Below are 18180 nucleotides of genomic sequence, written 5' to 3'. Positions count from 1 at the left end.
TTTTTTTTTTTGCTAAAGGTAAACATTTTTTCTCCCAAGTGACTTTCAAGAGTAAAAAGTAAAAACCAAATTATGGGCAGGCCTGCCAATTTTTCAACCTGGCCCCTTGTGTCTAGTCTCTGACGAGTCTAGTGCTTCCTTATGAATAAAAGACAGCCCACAGTCTGCAGTCCCTTCCAGTCGAGCTGGCTGTCGGCAGTGACAGGCAGACCCGCCTCTCAGTCCCCTCTGACAGGCAGGACAGGTGGGGTCTCCTGCTTCCCTAGCAAACTCCCAGGAAGGTTTCCCTGACACAAGTCAGAGACTGACTGTCCTCATATACAGGGCTTGCTGGGGCTTTTAAACAGCTCCATTACTTAATGCTGAACACTAATAGCAATTCTAAAAGAAAAAAAATTCCTGTGCAACTATCTCTAGATTCATAGTTCTTTTTCAAGTCCAGATTTAGAGAACCCAGGATTTGTACAATTAGAAAGATGGCCCATTATGTAGATGCAGTTATCAACCTAGTGGATGATGACAATAATAAAAGGTCTCACTTACTGTGTATGATTATGTGGTTCTGGGTCAGAAAAATGATTTACATTTTTGTGATCCTTGTTAGGTTATACTGTGCCCATTTTGCATGTGAGAAATGTGTCCTGGAGAAGTCATCATGTATCTAATGTCAGACAGCTACTGAGTGGTAGCCCTGGACCCTGGATGCTTCAGCCTTCTGAATCGAGACTGGGCTTTTCCACAAAGAGTACCCTGAAGGGTAGTGGTTTGTGATTTGTTTACTCAGGGTCTCTCTGCGAAGGTGAACCTGTCGGTCTCTCTCGCTCTACGGATAAACACTTGCAGGACTTGGGTGCGAGGATCTGGCTGAAGCCCCACTCAACCCTCCATCCGCGCCTCCCACCCTGCGGGCTCTTCGGACATGATCGGGGCCCCTGCCCATCCCACGCGCGCATGCCCACTGTTACCTCAGCACCTTGATTGTCTCCATCCACTGCGTCTGCTCGCTCTCCCAGGAGTCCACCCGGATCCAGTCGGATGTCTGCAGGGCCAGCCGGGCCATGGCCACACGGTGCCGGGCAGCCACAAGGCCTTTCTTCCGGTAGTTGTCATTGACAGGAGAGATGATGCCCCCAATCACCTGGTACCTGCCTAGGCAGGGGAGAGCAGGGGTGTTGCTGGCACGGGGGCTTGCCACCTGGCCACTGGAGTCCAGGCAGGCACTAAAAATCTCGGGGCCTCATCCTGAGTGGGAACAAACACTGGCATTCTCTGCTGGGCAGGTCAGCTCCCTTGGGTCAGGTCAAGGTGCTGCCTTAGGCATCATGTGCCTCTTCTCCAGAGTCTTCTATGCCCTGGAGTAGCTGAGAGGGGGCTGGGAGGGTTGGGCTCAGGCCAAGGCTCCTGGGTGGCACTGTGGACAGTTAGGGTCAGAACACGTTAGGGGAATACAATGGCTCCCCTGTGTGTGCCTCCTCTAATATAGCTACACATGGCTTCTTAGCTCAAATAGGAGATTCTGTGGATCAAAGACAAAGGAATGACATGTCCCCCAGAGCAGGTGGGTGAGGGGATGCAAACTGACTGCACAGGGGCACCACTGGCTTTGGAGGACTGTGATGCTAAGGGAGGGAAGACCTACTTTGACGATGACGTGGGCCGTCTATGAACAATGCTGCATGGCTTAGCGACAGAACAGGGCGGTATAGATTTAGAGCTGCAGTGAACTGTAGAAGCTATAGGGAACCATCGTGGAAAGAGCATGAATGGGGCTCAGAGAGCCTCTGAGTGGGACTCAGGTGGGAGCTCCAGTTCCATCACTCACTAGGATGCCTTAGGCAAGTTACCAAGATATTTGAAAGAATAAAATGCTGAGTCAATTGAGCTCCAGTTTTCCTTTCTGTAAAGTGGGATAATAGGTGCTTGGCAGCACCTTGTGGGAAGGATGAAATATAATATCTATGAGGGGAGTTAATATTTTAACTTAGTACATGCTATATTAAAAATTGTATTATAAGATATAAACATGCACATAAAAGAGCATGAAAAAATACAGTTTTACAAAGAGTTATAAAGTACATCCTCTTCTAATCCTCGCCCAGGTTAAGATACAGAAGTTCCTTATCACCACCCCCACACTCTGATGAAAACTAATCACTATTCTCACTTTTCTCCCTGTGCACACAAGCACCTGATGCGAAGAGCTGACTCATTGGAAAAGGCCCTGATGCTGGGAAAGATTGAGGGCAGGAGGAGAAGGGGACGACAGAGGATGAGATGGTAGGATGGCATCATTGACTCAATGGACATGAGTTTGAGCAAACTCGGAGATGGTGAAGGACAGGGAAAATGCTGCAGTCCATGGGGTCACAGAGTCTGACACAACTGAGCGACTGAACAAAGATCAACAATTCTCACTTTTTCATAATTCTCTTGCTTTCCTTTATAACTTCACCATGTATTTATGCAGCCTGAAAAAACAAAGATTTTTGCCTGCTTTTGAAACTTTAAAAAAATGGAATCATACTGAATTGTTCTTTCCATAAGCCATTTTCATTTTGTTAATAAAATTCATGTAGTCCAACCAGTTTTATTGCTACATAATATTCTATTGCATGATTATATACCAAATAATTGATCTGTCTTATTGTTGATAGATTTCATTTGATTCTGGCTTTAGACAATTACCGACAATGCTGGTCTGAAAATGCTTGCACAAGTCTCCCTGTGTGCACAAGCATATATTTCTTAGGATATGTACCCTTCCTAAGAGTGAAACTGCTAAACCATTGGGTAGATGTATTTGCAGCTTTACTAGATAATGCCAAACAATCTTCTAAAGCGGTTATAGATATTTACTCTCCAATCAGCAGTGTATGAGCATTTCATTTGCTCCACACCATCGAGCAAATAACCATACAGGGTTATTGTCAGGATTTTCCCATCTGATGGATGTATAGTTATGGCTCATCGTGATTTTAATGTTCCTTTTTCTGCTTACCAATGAGCCTGAGCATTTATTCATATATATTATTAAGCATTCAAGCTTAAGTCTTTGTGAAGTGCCTGTTTAAATCTTTTGCCTTTATTTCAGGTTTCTGCCTTTTTATCATTGATTTGTAAAGTTCTTCATCTATTTCAAATATTGGCCCTTTGTTGGTTGGTTGTACATGTCCTAAATAACTTCTCTCACTTGTCTTATTGTTCTTTTTGTGGAATCGAATGTCCTGAATTTTTATGTAGCTGGGTTGTTAGGTTTTTTCCTTTATGGCTAGTGCATTTTGTGTTATAAAGGTATTTTCCTGTATTATCTCATAAAGTGTTATAGTTTTGTTTTTCACACTGGTGTCTTTGCGCATGACGGGCGTCCTATTAAAAGTATTTTCCATTTGGATAGTCAATTACTCCAGCACCATTTACCAAAAAGAGCCTCCGCCCCCCTGCTGTGCAGTGTCACCACGTGGGATTCCTAGCGTCCATCTGTGTACCAGCTGCTTTCTCCACTCTGCTATGTTCTGTGGTTCTATTTACTATTTACTGTCCCTAGACAACGTCACACTGCCTTATTTAATGGAGCTTTAGTACACTTCTTAATGTGACTAAGTAAATCTTCCTAACTTGTTCTTCTTCGAGTGTTTCAGCAAGTCTTGACTCTGTACTTTCCACATACATTTTAGAAAGCATTTGTTAAGTTCCATAAAGATGAAACAGCCCCCAAAACCTGCTGAAATTTGATAGGAATTGGATTAAATCTATAATTCAATTTAGGGAGAATTGACCATTTTATAATATTGAGCCTTCCATTACATGAGCATGGTATTTCTTTCCATTTGAAGTGAAGTGAAATCCCTCAGTTGTGTCCAACTCTTTGCAACCCCATGGACAGTAGCCTGCACCAGGCTCCTCCGTCCATGGGATTTTCTAGGCAAGAGTACTGGAATGGGTTTCCATTTCCATTTGTTTAGGTCTTCCTAAATATTTCTAAACAAAGTCTTACAATTTTTCTTGTACAGCACTTAACACGTCTTTTGTAAGATTTATTTCTAGATTCTTGATATTTTTTGATGCCATTATAAATGATACTTCTAAAAATACTTTTTTTTTTTTTCTCCTTGTTGATGTGCAGAAATATAACTGATTTAGTTATCTTGAATGTGTATCTGGTAAGCTTGCTAAACTCTCTCATTAATTCTAATAGTTTACCTTCAGAGTCTTAATCTTCTATGTCCAAAATACCAACAATTTTACCGTTTCATTTTCAATTCTTTTACACTTTATTTTTCTTGTTGCATGGTTTAAGACCTCTGGTATTATGCTGAACAGAGATGGTATTAGCAGGAATCCTGTATTATGCCCACTACAAGAGGAAAAACTTCCAAGCTCTGTTATTACATATGATGTTTGCTATAAGTTTTCTGTGGATATCCTTTCTCACGTGTGGCAGAGAACATGCTATGTGTTCATCAGGACCCATTTTTATTTTTCCTCTTTCAGAGCTTATAGGAAGCTAATATTTCCGTTTCTCTTGAAATTAGGTTGGGTTTTTTTGTGATTTGGCTGAGTTATAGTCCCTGATGGCTCAGCTGGTAAAGAATCTGCCTGCAATGCAGGAGATGCAGGAGATGTGGGTTTGATCCCTAGGTAGGGAAGATCCCCTAGAGGAGGGCATGGCAACCCACTTAAGTATTCTTGCCTGGAGAATCCCATGGACAGAAGAGCCTGGTGGGCTATAGTCCATAGGGTGACAGAATTGGACTTAACTGAAGAGACTGAGTCATGGGATGTGGGTAGAATTGATGTATGCACGAAGTAGACTTGGCCATAAAAACCCTTGCATGACCCTCCAGCTCTTCATAGTGGATCTGAAAGCTACTATTAAGACAGCAAAGTCTATGGGACCTACCAGGATCCCTGAGACACAGGGATTCCTTCCTGAGCTTGGGAGGAAACTATCCATGTAGATCTTCTGAATCTACATGGGATTTAGCTGATGAGAGATAAACCTTATTTAGTGCATTAAGCTCCTCAACTTGTGGCATTTGTTTCTTTAGCCTAGCATGGTCTGTCGTGACAAATATGCTATTTTAAAAGAGATGTTTAATGTCCAAAATACATAAAGAACACATACCATTAAACAACAATAACAACAAAATCCCAACTTAAAAATGAGCAGAGGAAGTAAGTGGACATTTTTCTAAAGAAGACATACAGAAGACCATTAGACACATGAAAAGAAGCTCAACATAACTAAACATCAGGGAAATGCAAATCAAAACCACAATGAGATATCACCTCACGCCTGTCAGAACAGCTATTGTCAAAAAGACAAGAAATCAGTGTGAGTGAGGATCTGGAGAAAAGGAAAACCTCTTGCACTCTTGGTGGAGAAGACAGTATGGAGATCCCTCAAAAAAAATTAAGAATAGAACTACCATATAATCCAGCTATTCTACTTCTGGATATTTATCCAAAGAATACAAAAAATACTAATTCAAAAGATATACACACTGCTATGTTCACTGCAGCATTGTTTACAACAGCCAAGATATGCAGCAACCTAGGTTCCTAATCAGATGAATGGATAAAGAAGTTGTGGTAGGGAAGCCCATATATATACACATATACAAATACATACATACATACAATGGAATACTACTCAGTCATGAAAAGATGAAATCTTGCCATTTGTTACAACACGGATGGACCTTGAGGGTAATATGCTAAATGAAATAAGTCAGAAGAAAGACGAATACTGTATGGTTTCACTCATATATGGAATATAAAAAAATAAACTAAAAAAAACCAAACCAAAACAAATGAACAAACCCAACAAAAAGAAACACAAACAGAGAACAGAGTAGTGATCACCAGAGTGGGAGGGGTGGAGGGAGGGTGAAATGGATAGAGGAGATCAATGGTATGGTGACAGCTGGGAACTAAATCTTCAGTGGTGATGGTATGCATGCATGTGTGCTAAGTTGCCTCCGTCCTGTCCAACTCTTTGTGACTCTATGGACAGTGGCCCATCAGGCTCCTCTGGCCATGGGATGCTCTAGGCAACAATACTGGAGTGGGTTGCTATTCCCTCCTCCGGGGATCTTCCCAATTCAGGGATCAAATCTGCATCTCTTATGTCTCCTGCATTGGCAGGCAGGTTCTTTACCACTAGTGTGACCTGGGAAGTCTGGTGAGGGTATACAGAAGTAAAAATATAATGTTGTACACATGAAACTTGCATAATGTTATAAGTCATTGTTACCATAATAAAATAAAAAAAGATATTCTCAGCTATTCATAGTTTAAGAGCTTTTGTCATAAATGAATTCTTTGCAACTCTTGGAATGACTATGTGGTTTTTCTCCTTTAGTCAGTTAATACAGTGCATTGCATTGATTAACTTTCTAATCTTTAACATTGCATTCCTGAGATAAACAGTTAGGTCAAGATATATTATCTTTGTAATGTGCTGATGGATTTACTCTGGTAATATTTTTTTAGGAAGCAAGAGAAGTCTATAATTTTCTTTTCTCTTAATGTCCTAATCAGGTTTTGATATCAAGGTTATGCTAGCCTTATAAAAGCTGTTAGAAGTTCCCTTTTTCTATGCTCTAAAAAAGACTGTATGGGTTTGGAATAACATTTTCCCCATAAGTGTTTGGTAGAAGCCACTGGTGAAGTCTTATGAGGCTGGAGCTTAAATTGTGTGATTTTTTTTTTGACTACTGATTTAATTTCTGTAATGGTTGTAAAATAATTCAGATTTTAATTTCTTCATTATAATTTTTGGCAACTTTCATCTTTCTAGGATTCTGTCCATTTTATCTAAATTTTGAAATGTACTGGCATAAGGTTGTTCCCAATATTCTCTTATCTGTTTAGTGTCGATACCATCTGCAGGGATGTTCTTTTCATTCCTAATGTTGGTTGTGTTTCCATTCTTTTTCCTTGCTCAATCTTGCCAGAGGCTTGTAATCTTATTAGTCTTTTCAAAGGGCCAACCTTTGGCTATATTGAACTTCTCTGCTGAATGCTTGTTTTCCATTTCATCAATTTCTGTTCTTATTTTTATTAATCCTATTCTCCTACATTCTTGGTGCTAGTTTGCTGCTCTTTTTCTAATGGTGATAGATGTGCAACTAACTAATTTGCCATTTGTCTTATTTTCCTAATACAGTTAGGAATGCCTATATAGTTCTGGCTATAAAACTTCCCTATAAGCATGATTTTACTTGTATACTTGAAACATGACTTTACTTGCTTTTACTTTTTACTTGCATGTAAAGTTTTCATGATCATTTAGTTCAGAATACTTTCTATTTTTATACCTTTTCTGATCCATGAATTATTTACAAGTATTTTTTGTAATTACCCAAACAAACATATTGAGATTTTTGGTAACCTTTTTGTTACTGATTTCTGGCTTAGTTGCAGCTGTGAAGAACATACTCTATTGATTTCAATCCTTTGAAATGTGTTGATACTTGCTTTATGTCCTAGGGAATGATCAGTTTTAGTCAATGTTCCATGAGTACCTAAAAAATGTGTATTCTATGACTGCTGTGTGATCTTCTGTCCAACTACTCAATACTGCCAATTGCTTTTTTAAAATCTATGTTCTTATTTTGTCTGTTGTATTAGTTACTAAGAGAGGCATGTTAAAATTTCCCACTATGACTGTGAATTTTTCCATTTTTTCTTTTTAGTTCTTTTAACTTGTGCTTCATATATTTTAAGGCTGTTATTTAGGTGCCTATGGCACCCCAGTTCAGTACTCTTGCTTGGAAAATCCCGTGGACGGAAGAGCCTGGTAGGCTGCAGTCCATGGGGTTGCTAAAAGTCAGACACGACAGAGCGACTTCACTTTCACTTTTCACTTTCATGCATTGGAGAAGGAAATGGCAACCCACTTCAGTGTTCTTGCCTGGAGAATCCCAGGGACGGGGGAGCCTGGTGGGCTGCCGTCGATGGGGTTGCACAGAGTTGGACACGACTGAAGTGACTTAGCAGCAGCAGCAGCAGCAGCAGCATATTTGTGATTCTAACATATCTATGAGTCAAGTCTCTCTCTATAGTAATCCTTTTTACTTAAAGTTTGTATGCCTGATAGTAATATAGACCCTAGCCTCAATAGTGTAACTTATTTTAAAATTATTATTATTTGATCACACTGTACAGCATGTGGGATCCTAGTTTTTTAACTAGGGATTGAACTTGCACACCTTGCATTGGAAGCACAGAGTCTCAACCACTTGACCACAAGGAAAGTCCCCAACAGTTTTATTTTGATTAGTATATGCATATCATATATTTTTTTTACCTTTTTATGTTCAACCTTTCTGTACTTTTGTTTTAGGCAAGTCTTTTGTAAATAGCCTGTAGCTGAATTAAAAATAATTTTTTTTTGGTCAAGCTTGACAGTTATTGACTCTTTCTTGGAATAAGTTAATTTACATTCAATGTGAATGCTAACAGACTTAAGTTTAAAGCTACCATCATATATTTTCCTTCTTGTAACATAATTTATGTTCTGTTTGTTTTATTTTTCCCCTCTTGTCCTGCTTGTGTTTGGGCTTCTTTTTTTTTTTCTCCTGGATTGGAATTAAATGTAGTCTTACATCCAAAGTAAATAAAGACCTTTCCCCTCTTCCTGAATCACATGAGGACTGGAGAGCTCTGTCCATGCTAGTGTTGTACATATATTAAACCTATTGTTTCCCCTTAGCTATTAGAACTTATTATTCTGTTTTATGCAACCAATGCTCATTTACATTTACCCATGTATTTGACATTTTCTTTGCACTCCATTTCTCTTTGCATACGAGACCTGCTTTCTGGAAATCACTCTCCTTCTGACAGAATATATCCTGTAGAATTTTCTTAAGTTAGTGACTTCCTGCCTGAAAAGACATTTTCAAGATACTACTCTCACCCCCAAAATATTCTTGCACTGTGTATGAACTCATTGGTTTGGCTATCATTTCTATTCAGTCCTTTGAAGTGAAGGTTCTGCTGTTTTTTGACTTTTAACTGATGCTGTTTTGAAACCATCTTTAATCTAACTGCCATTTCTGTGAAGGTAACCTGTATTTTTCTGGTTGCTTTTAATATTTCCTTTGACTACACAGGGGGTTTCTGTTTACCCTGCTTTGGGATAAACAGATCCCTTAAATCTGGGCATTGGTATCTTTTTTATCAGACCTGGAAAATGCTTAGTTATTATCTCCTCAGAAAATGCCTCTGTCCCCTGTGCTCTGCCCGCTTCTTCTAGCTGATTGTGTATATATAGCTCCCATGTCTCTTACCCTCTTTCTTGGAATTAGAAACAAATCTCTTTATCTCTTCACTCCATTCTTGATAATTTCATCTGATCTATATTCCAATTCACTAAGTTTGTATTTCTCTCTCTCTAGTCTGATTCCAAATCATTCATTGAATTATTTACTTATTTTTTTGAGTCTTCCAATCTACAGCCATGTAAACATCTCCATTTGTCTTGGTCTTCTTTGATTTCTTCCATCAGTATTTTATAATTTTGAATAGTTTGTTGAGTTATACCTAAGCATTTCATTTTCTTTAGATCAACTGTAAATGGAATTGTGTTTTTAATTTTGGTTTTTACATGTTTGTTATTAATATACATAAATGTGATTGACTTGGTGATTTTTAAAAAAGATTTGTTTTTGGCTGTGCTGGGTCTTCATTGTGGTTCACCGACTCTTCATTGCTATGCATGGGCTTTCTCTGGTTGCAGTAAGTGGGGCTACTTTTCATTGTGGTGCACGGGCTTCTCATTGCTGTGTCTTCTCTTGTTGCAGAGCACTGGCTTTAGGGTGTGGAGGCTTCAGTAGTTGTGGCTCAGCTCACAAGATCTAGAGTGCAGGCTCAGAAGGTGTAGCGCACAGGCTTAGCTGCCCTGTGGCATGTGGGATCTTCCTGGACCAGGGATGGAATCTATGTCCCCTGCACTGGCATGCAGATTCTTAACCACCAGACCACCAGGTGAACCCTGTTTATCTTTATCTCACTTATTCTATGAAATTAAAAAAAAAAAATTAGATTCCTTGGCATTGTCTACATAGACAACCATGTCATGTGCAAACAAGGAAAGTTTTATTTCTTCTTTTCTATATGTATGCCTTCTATTTCTTGATTTTTTTCCCTAAAATAACCATTTAGTGTTATAAATTTCCTTCTTGTACTGCTTTAGCTGCTATGTTATTTGCCATATTTTACTAATTTTTTGTGATAAAGAACAAGGTTTATTGTTGTGGGGGTTGCATTTTTTTTTGTGGTGGTAAAATATACATAAAATTGACCATTTTAACCATTTTTAGATGTACAATCTAGTGATTGGCCATATTAGAATATGATGTATTTTCATTTTCACTCAGTTCTATGTTTTTAAAAATTTCTTTTGAGATTTTCTCTTTGACCCATGGACTATTTAGCAGTATGCTTAATATCCAAATGTTTTAATATTTTCCTGTTGTTTTATTGATTTCAGTTTGATTCCATTATGGTCATAGACTGTAATCCAAATGATTTCATTTATTTAAAAGTTGTTGAAGTTTGTTTTATAGCTTAGAATATGGCCTGTTTTAGTGCATGTTCCATGAGTCTTTGAAAAAAGCGTATTCTGCTTTTATTGGTGGACAGTTACATGCACATGAATTAGATCCTGTTGGTTGATGGTGTTAGTTCAGTTCTCTTATAACCTTGCTGATTTTCTGTCTAGCAGTTCTGTCAATTTCTGCAAGTGGAGTATTGAAGTCCCAAGTATAATGGTGAATTTGCTTATTTTGCTTCTCAGCTCTTACTAGTTTTTGCTTCATGTATTTTGAGACTCAGGTTTTGGTGTGCACACATTTAGGACTGTTATGTCTTCTTAGTTGAAGGTACCTACTGCACAACCCAAGGACCTAGTGTACAGCACAGGGAACTCTGCTCAGTGTTACGTGGCAGCCTGGATGGGAGGGTGTGCGTGTGTATGTCTGGCTGAGTCACTTTGCTGTGCACCTGAAACTATCACGATATTGTGAATTAGCCCTACTCCAATAGAAAAAAAGTTTAAAATATCCCACACAAAAAATTACACCCTTCTACCACCCCTCAGAGACAAAGTCTGGTGTGTGTTAGGTGGGGGAGGGCATAGTGAAGGGGTCCAGCTGGGTTTGGAAATTGCAGAAGAGACAGACACACATTTTGCTTCCCACCTGGAATTCTAGGAGGAGACCGCGTCCCATTGTCCTGTGCCAACACAGAACGGCATCAATAGAGTGGAAATGGCAGTGTGGTGAGTGCAGGCAGAGATGGTGTCAGAAAACACTCTCTCCCCTGCCTTCTGAGTTCTCCATCAGCTTTAGCAGGACATGGCAAAGGTCCATGAATATCTCCGATTCCTCAAGAGGAGTACTAGGGGGGTGGGGTGCTGAGAAGTAAAGGTCAGGAGCGATACTAGGTGGGGGTACAGGGTACAGGTGTGCAGCCTAAAGTCAGGGGCCACGGCATTGGCAGTACCATGGAGAGCCCAGCTTGGGCCCAGATAGAAGCAGCAGTGCCTGAGCCAAGAGAAGCCAAGGAGGCTTCAAAAGTGGAGGCAGAGAGGACAGAGGCTGATGCCCAAGGGCAAGGGCAGATCCCTCAGCTGAAGGGCATTCAGATGCCAGGATGATAAGCCATCTCAAATGCTTAACTCACTCTTGGGAAAGTAGGCAGGAAAATAGAAACTTGATTGCAAACTGACCTATAAAAAAAAAAGTTTAAAATCAGAAGATAGTTACCTTAAAGTGGCAATTTTTTTTTTTTAATCATTCATGGAAATGGTGGTTTAGAACAAGTTGAGTGTTACAGAAAGGAAAGGAAGTTGTAATTCTGCACATGAGTCTCACATTACACATGGAGGGTATTAGTTCTTTCTCTTTTCCTCTTTAAAAGAAATAGGGGCTAGGAGAACTAACTCCTATTGGGTGTCAACTCTCTTGGGAAATTTACATCCTTTTAATCTTCACCTTAATCTCTGTTTTTCAAGGGGTGGGAGGCCAGGGGCTCCTCCAGGCAGCTCTGCTGAGCATCTTACATACTCAGGTGTCACCTGGGATGGCTTAGCTCATTTTGACAGGGGAGGTTATATACTGAGAAATCAATGCTTTGTTATAGTTCCCAGGAGAGGAGAGTCAATAAAAATAACAATTTGAGCTAAAACTCTGCCTTGCCCGCTAAATGGTTATGAATTTAAGTGTTTATCCTTCCCCACAACCCTACAATCCCTGTGTTGTCTCTTATGTGATCCCCTCTCTCCCTCTTGCTGGGTTTCCCAGGTGGTGCTAGTGGGAAAGATCCTGCCTGCCAATGCAGGAGTCATAAGAACCATGGGTTCAATCCCTGGGTTAGGAAGATATCTGGAGGAGAGCATGGCAACCCACCTCAGTATTCTTGCCTGGAAAATCCCTTGGATGGAAGAGCCTGGTAGGCTACAGTCCATAGGATCGCAAAGAGTCAGATACAACTGAAGCAACTTAGCACGCATGCAAGCATGCACTCCCTCCTGTTAGATGGAGGTACTTTTTCAGTGACCTCACTGTGGCCCAGACACACCTCTATTACAGCACTTCTATGATAATTATCTGTTTGTCTTTGTATTTCCTATGCATGAAGTTGAGGGTTCCTTAAGTATGTGAACCTATCATTTTATTCTGGGTAACATGGCCAGCACATCACTTAGTACGAAGCTATCCTTTCCTTACCTTGGGGTTATCATAGTAACAGGTGGCTACGCATTTAACATGGCAGAAAGAATTTCTTGCTTATCTCCACCCACTCTGGAACTCAACAAAATGGCAGTAAAGGAATAAAAGAAGTATGAAATCACAAGGAAAGAGAATAGGGAAATAAACAGCAATAGGAAAGGTCAACACAATTTTGGAAGCTGGTGAACTGATGAACAAGGGTACCAGAGCTGGCAGAGTCTGCAGGCAGGGGAGACAGTAAGGTACAGACTGCCATGCATGGCACAAGCCCAGAGGAACCAACAACCTCCCAGTGAGGGTGCCAGAGGGCCTGAACACAGGAGGACTGGCTGGGGGTTTGTCTAAGGAGCCCTTGGATCCAACTGATTACCTTATTCTCCCATCCTGGCAAAAAACCAGATTTCTGCTTTCTGCCGAGGTTGGACCAGAGAGACCCCTGACTCCTGGGCATAGGTGAGTGGAGGAAGAATTACCGTTCTTAAGACAGGAGGGCTCCCAGAATACCAGATTGGAGCCACCTCTCTGGACACATTCTGGGGTTTTGGACATGGGGGCTGGACATATATCATAAAGACCACCAGCTTCGCCCACACACCCATAGCTTCCCGATGACACTGAGGGCCTGATCTGCAGATGGGAGTGGACAGCCCAGGGAAAGACCAGTTTTAGAAAGGTGCTGATCATGAAAGACAGAGACCAAAACAGCTGTCAGGAGGAAAGGAACTTGGAGGACATAAAAGCAAGGCAGAAAGCAAAAGGTAACTTCAAAAATCTTCAAATAGTATTTTCAGAAAACAAGGGGTGATATCCCATCCGTGAAACAAGAATGGGATATTTTATAAAGGAACAATCAGAGAACAGGACAAAGCTCTTAGAAATTAAAATACTCAGTCTGACTTACCTCACTCTGTATAACAGGGGCTAGGTCCATCTGTGAAACTACAAATGACCCAAAATTGTTCCCTTTATGGCTGAGTAATATCCCATTGTATACATGTACCACAGTTTCTTCATCCATTCATCTGTTGATGGACATCTAGGTTGCTTCCTCATCTTGCCTATTGTAAATAGTGCTGCAGTGAACACTGGGCTGCGTGTGTCTTTTTGAATTATGGTTTTCTCAGGGGATATGCTCAGTAGTGAGATTACTGGGTCATGTAGTACAGATGAACCTAGTTGTAGGGCAGGAATAGAGATGCAGATGTAGAGAATGAACATGTGGACATGGGCGGTGGGTGAATCGGGAGATTGGGATTGACATATGTGCACTGCTATGTATAAAACAGCTAGTGGAATTCTACTGTACAGCGCAGGGAGTTTGCTATACCTGATACCCTAGGTCCTCTGTGATGACCCAAATGGGTAGAATGTTGAGGCGGGGGGAAGTGGAAGGGAGCTCCAAGAGGGAGAAGAATGTGTGTATACATATTTATTCACTTGCTTGTACAGCGGAAACTGATGCAAAATTGTAAAGCAACTATACCCCAATTAAAAAAAAATACTCGCTCAGTTGACAATATTCACCAACTGCCTATCACATGCCAGGTGCTGGGCTGGGTGCTGGGGCAATACAGTAGGGATGAGGCAGACCAATTTTTGTCTTCAAGGAGCTTACATTCTGGTGGATGACAGCAGCAACAAAATAAGTTAGGAGAACTGGAAGGTACATTGGTACCTTAATGGTACAAATCTTAATGCTAATTGGTACAAATTTTAATGCTAAAAAGAAGACAAATTTAAACGATCTGGAAGGTCCAGCGTCTAACTAATAGAAATCCCTAAAAGAGAGAACAGAAGGAGAAAAATATCAAAGGAAGAATACAAATATCTTCCCAGACTAGAAGGAGTCTGAGAAGTTTTCAGAGTCCAAGGCTCTCTAAGTGCTCAGCACTTTGAATAAAAGAAGTTCCACACACTGGCAGACCACTGTAAAATTTCAGATTACCAGGTTTAAAGAGAAGATTCTAAAAGTTCCCAGAGAGAAAATAAGAGATTGACTACACAGGACTAGGACAGCACTGAACCTCTCTACAGCAATTCTGGGATCCAAGAGACAATGAAGCAAAGTCTTCAAATATGAAAGGAAAATTATTTCCAGCATGGAATTCTTTATTTGGTCAAGCAACCAATCAGTTAGGATGGGGCTGGCAAACTTTTTATATTAAGGAACAGATATTTAATAGTTTAGGCTTTGTGGGCCACATATAATCTTGATGGCACATTCCTTTTTAAAAACACCTCTTCAAAATGTAAAAAGATCATTTTTAGCTCACATGAAAATAGGCTACAGGCCAAATTTGGCCCATGGGCTATAGTTTATTGACCTGTCAGCTGAAGAATGGAATAAACTTGCATTCATGTATGTAAGGTCTCAGAAACTTTATCTTCCATAGATTCTTTCTCAGAAAGATGCTAGAGGATGCACCCCACCAAAAGAAGAGTATAAACAACAAAAAGGACAAAATAATCTCCAAAACAAAACAACTCCCCCAGAAAATCCACTCCCTCCAAACAAAACCTAAACAAACAAACAAAATAAACACAGAAGGCATGGAAGGCATGGGATGCAAGAAACAAGGGTTCCAAATCAGGAGATAGGCAAAGGCAGTCCCTAGGAAAACAGTGATGGGAAGCCCTCAGTTGACAGTGGTCCAGGTTTGATGTATGATACTGGATGCTTGGGGCTGGTGCACTGGGATGACCCAGAGGGATGGTATGGGGAGGGAGGAGGGAGGGGGGTTCAGGATGGGGAACACGTGTATACCTGTGGCAGATTCATGTTGATGTATGGCAAAGCCAATACAATACTGTAAAGTAATTAACCTTCAATTAAAATAAATTTATATTAAAAAAAGAAACAATAGTGTAAGCATATTATTTAGAAACAGGGAGTCAAAAAGCAGAGAGAACAGCTTAAAATAAAAAATCAAAACTGATTGCTCTGGGAACCAGGAGTCAGTGCTGGGGAAGAATGGAACAAGTACTACTACAAGTCTTATAGTAATTTAACTTTTATTACATATGTTTATAAATATATGGACTTCCCTAGTGGTTCAGATGGTAAAAATCTGCCTGCAATGGAGGAGACCTGAGTTCAATCCCTGGGTCGGGAAAATCCCCTGGAGAGGGAATGGCTATAAATATACACAATAAATTTTAAAATTAATGCACTTCATAGAAATATTATATTTTAGTATATTAACAGTGTAAAGAATCAAAAACTTAACAGAGGATAATATCATTTATACTTTGGTTAATTTTTGGTTAACTTTGTCTTTTTCTTCTATTTCTTCATATAATGTAAATTCAATTTTTTATCTTCTTTATTTAGATTATATCATAAGCATTTTTCTTGGTCATTAGAGCTCTGAAAATGCCATTTGTAATAGATGCATGGTAATAGAGATTTTTAAAAAATTTATGATAGAATCAATATATTGTGATCATCTTTGTAGATCTTGGCTGCAAGTTTTAGGTACTTCTTTTCACATTTATATGATGATTATCTTTTTTTTTAAGTTTTGGATACATTTTTATGGTAAATTTAGAAAGGAAAACTACTGGCTTCACTATTTTGTGTGCTTTTGCCACATCTTGCTAAACTTCTTTTCAGAAATTCTGAATAAGGGGAGAGAGACTGCAGCAGAGTATGAGATGGCTCATTTCTCTCCACATGGTCAGTACTGGTCATACTGGGAGTACTCAATTTAAAAACATTCGCCAATTAGTAGGAATTTCCTGGGGTTTAATATTTGCATTAAAAATGGCTTGTGTAATTTTTATTGTTTATTAGATATTTATATTTCTCTTGAACCTCCTGCTCATATTTGTTGCTCATTTGTCTACTGATGTGTATGAATTCTTTTAAACAAGCATGTTAAATGTTTGCCTGTTGAGTCTTGGCAAACATATAGAGAGAATTCTCCTTCAAATCATGGACCTTCCCCAACTTCTGTCTAGCAGCTAGCAATTAGGTCCAGGTATTCATCCAACTGGGGCTTCCCAGGTGACTCAGAGATAAAAAATCCACCTGCTATTGCAGGAGACTCAGGTTCATCCCTGGGTCGGAACATTCTCCTGGAGGAGGACATGGCAACCCACTCCAGTATTTGTGCCTGGAAAACCCATGGAGAGAGGGGCCTGGCAGGCTACAGACCATAGGGTCACAAAGAGTTGGTCGTGACTGAGAAACTGAGCTCTCATGCATTCATCCAACTAGAACTTCTCATGAAAGTGAAAGTGAAAGTATTAAGTGTCTCAGTTGTGTCCAACTCTTTGCAACCCCATGGATGCAAAAAGTGAGATACGAATCTGCGTCAGACGCACAGGACCCACCGAACCTGCCAGGCTCCTCTGTCCTTGGGATTCCCCAGGCAAGAATACTAGAGTGGGTTGTCATTTCCTTCTCTAGGGGATCTTCCTGACCCAAGGATTGAACTCTGGTCTCCTGCATTGCAGACGGATTCTTTACCACCTGAACCACCAGAGAACTCCCCATATCCTCATTACTGCCTCATTACTTGAGGCAGTAAAGCCTCAAGTCTGCATATAATGAGGATACAGCTCTTCCTCATTTTATGATAAGCTAGTCCAGATAAACCCATCATAAGTTGAAAATATCATTTAGTCAAAAATGTGTTTAATACACTTAACCTACTGAACATCCTAGCTTGGCCTCACCTACCTTAAACACTCTCAGAATACTTACATTAACCTACAGTCAGGCAAGATCTTCTAACACAAAGTCAATTTTATGATGCTTGTGCTTAGTCACTCAGTCGTGTCCAACTCTTTGTGACCCCATGGACGGCAGCCCACCAGGCTCCTCTGTCCCTGGGATTCTCCAGGCAAGAATACTGGAGTGGGTTGCCATGTCCTTCTCCATTCAGTGCTATAGTAATGTATAATAATAATTCATGTTTGTTACATACTCACATAACTGGTCCATGCCCAGCTTTCTTTATATTTACCCATCTTTACATTTCTTCATTTACTCATACATTGATTTACTTGTAAAAATTAATCTATCTCCAGAAGACGTCTGTGATCCAGATATCTGAATATTCTGAACTTTTGCTGTATACTCAGATAAAGGGATGAATACCTCCTGAAATTTAATGGATAATGTATTGCAGAATTGTTGGATGGGTACAGAACAGCTGTTAAGTATAGAAGTTGTTCACCCTTATGATTGCGTGGCTGACTTGGAGCTGTGGCTGCTACTACTTCCTAGCATCACAAGAGGACCATACCACACATCACTAGCCCAGGAAAGGATCAAAAGTCAAGATATGAAGTACAAAGTCTACGACATATGTATTGATTTTGCACCATCATAAAGTAAAAAAAACTGTAAGTCTAGGATTTCCCTGGTGGTCTGGTGGCTAAGAATCCGCCTTGCAATGCAAGGGACACTGGTTCAATCCTTAGGTCCCGG

General features: G+C 40.1%; 1 protein-coding gene across 1 annotated transcript in view; it reads right to left on the bottom strand.

The window, feature by feature from the left end:
- The window catches only part of LOC109559781 (uncharacterized), a 169806-nt gene that overhangs the window by 62743 nt on the left and 88883 nt on the right, over positions 1-18180 (bottom strand). Inside the window, 1 exon segment of the mRNA XM_070794115.1 lies at positions 966-1149. Within this exon segment, the coding sequence (XP_070650216.1) occupies positions 966-1149 (184 nt within the window).

This window comes from Bos indicus, chromosome 1 (genome assembly GCF_029378745.1).
Source record: "Bos indicus isolate NIAB-ARS_2022 breed Sahiwal x Tharparkar chromosome 1, NIAB-ARS_B.indTharparkar_mat_pri_1.0, whole genome shotgun sequence".
Lineage (NCBI taxonomy): Eukaryota > Metazoa > Chordata > Mammalia > Artiodactyla > Bovidae > Bos > Bos indicus.
The sequence above is the reverse complement of the archived record's forward strand: the minus strand, read 5'-3'. Positions and strand labels throughout refer to the sequence as shown.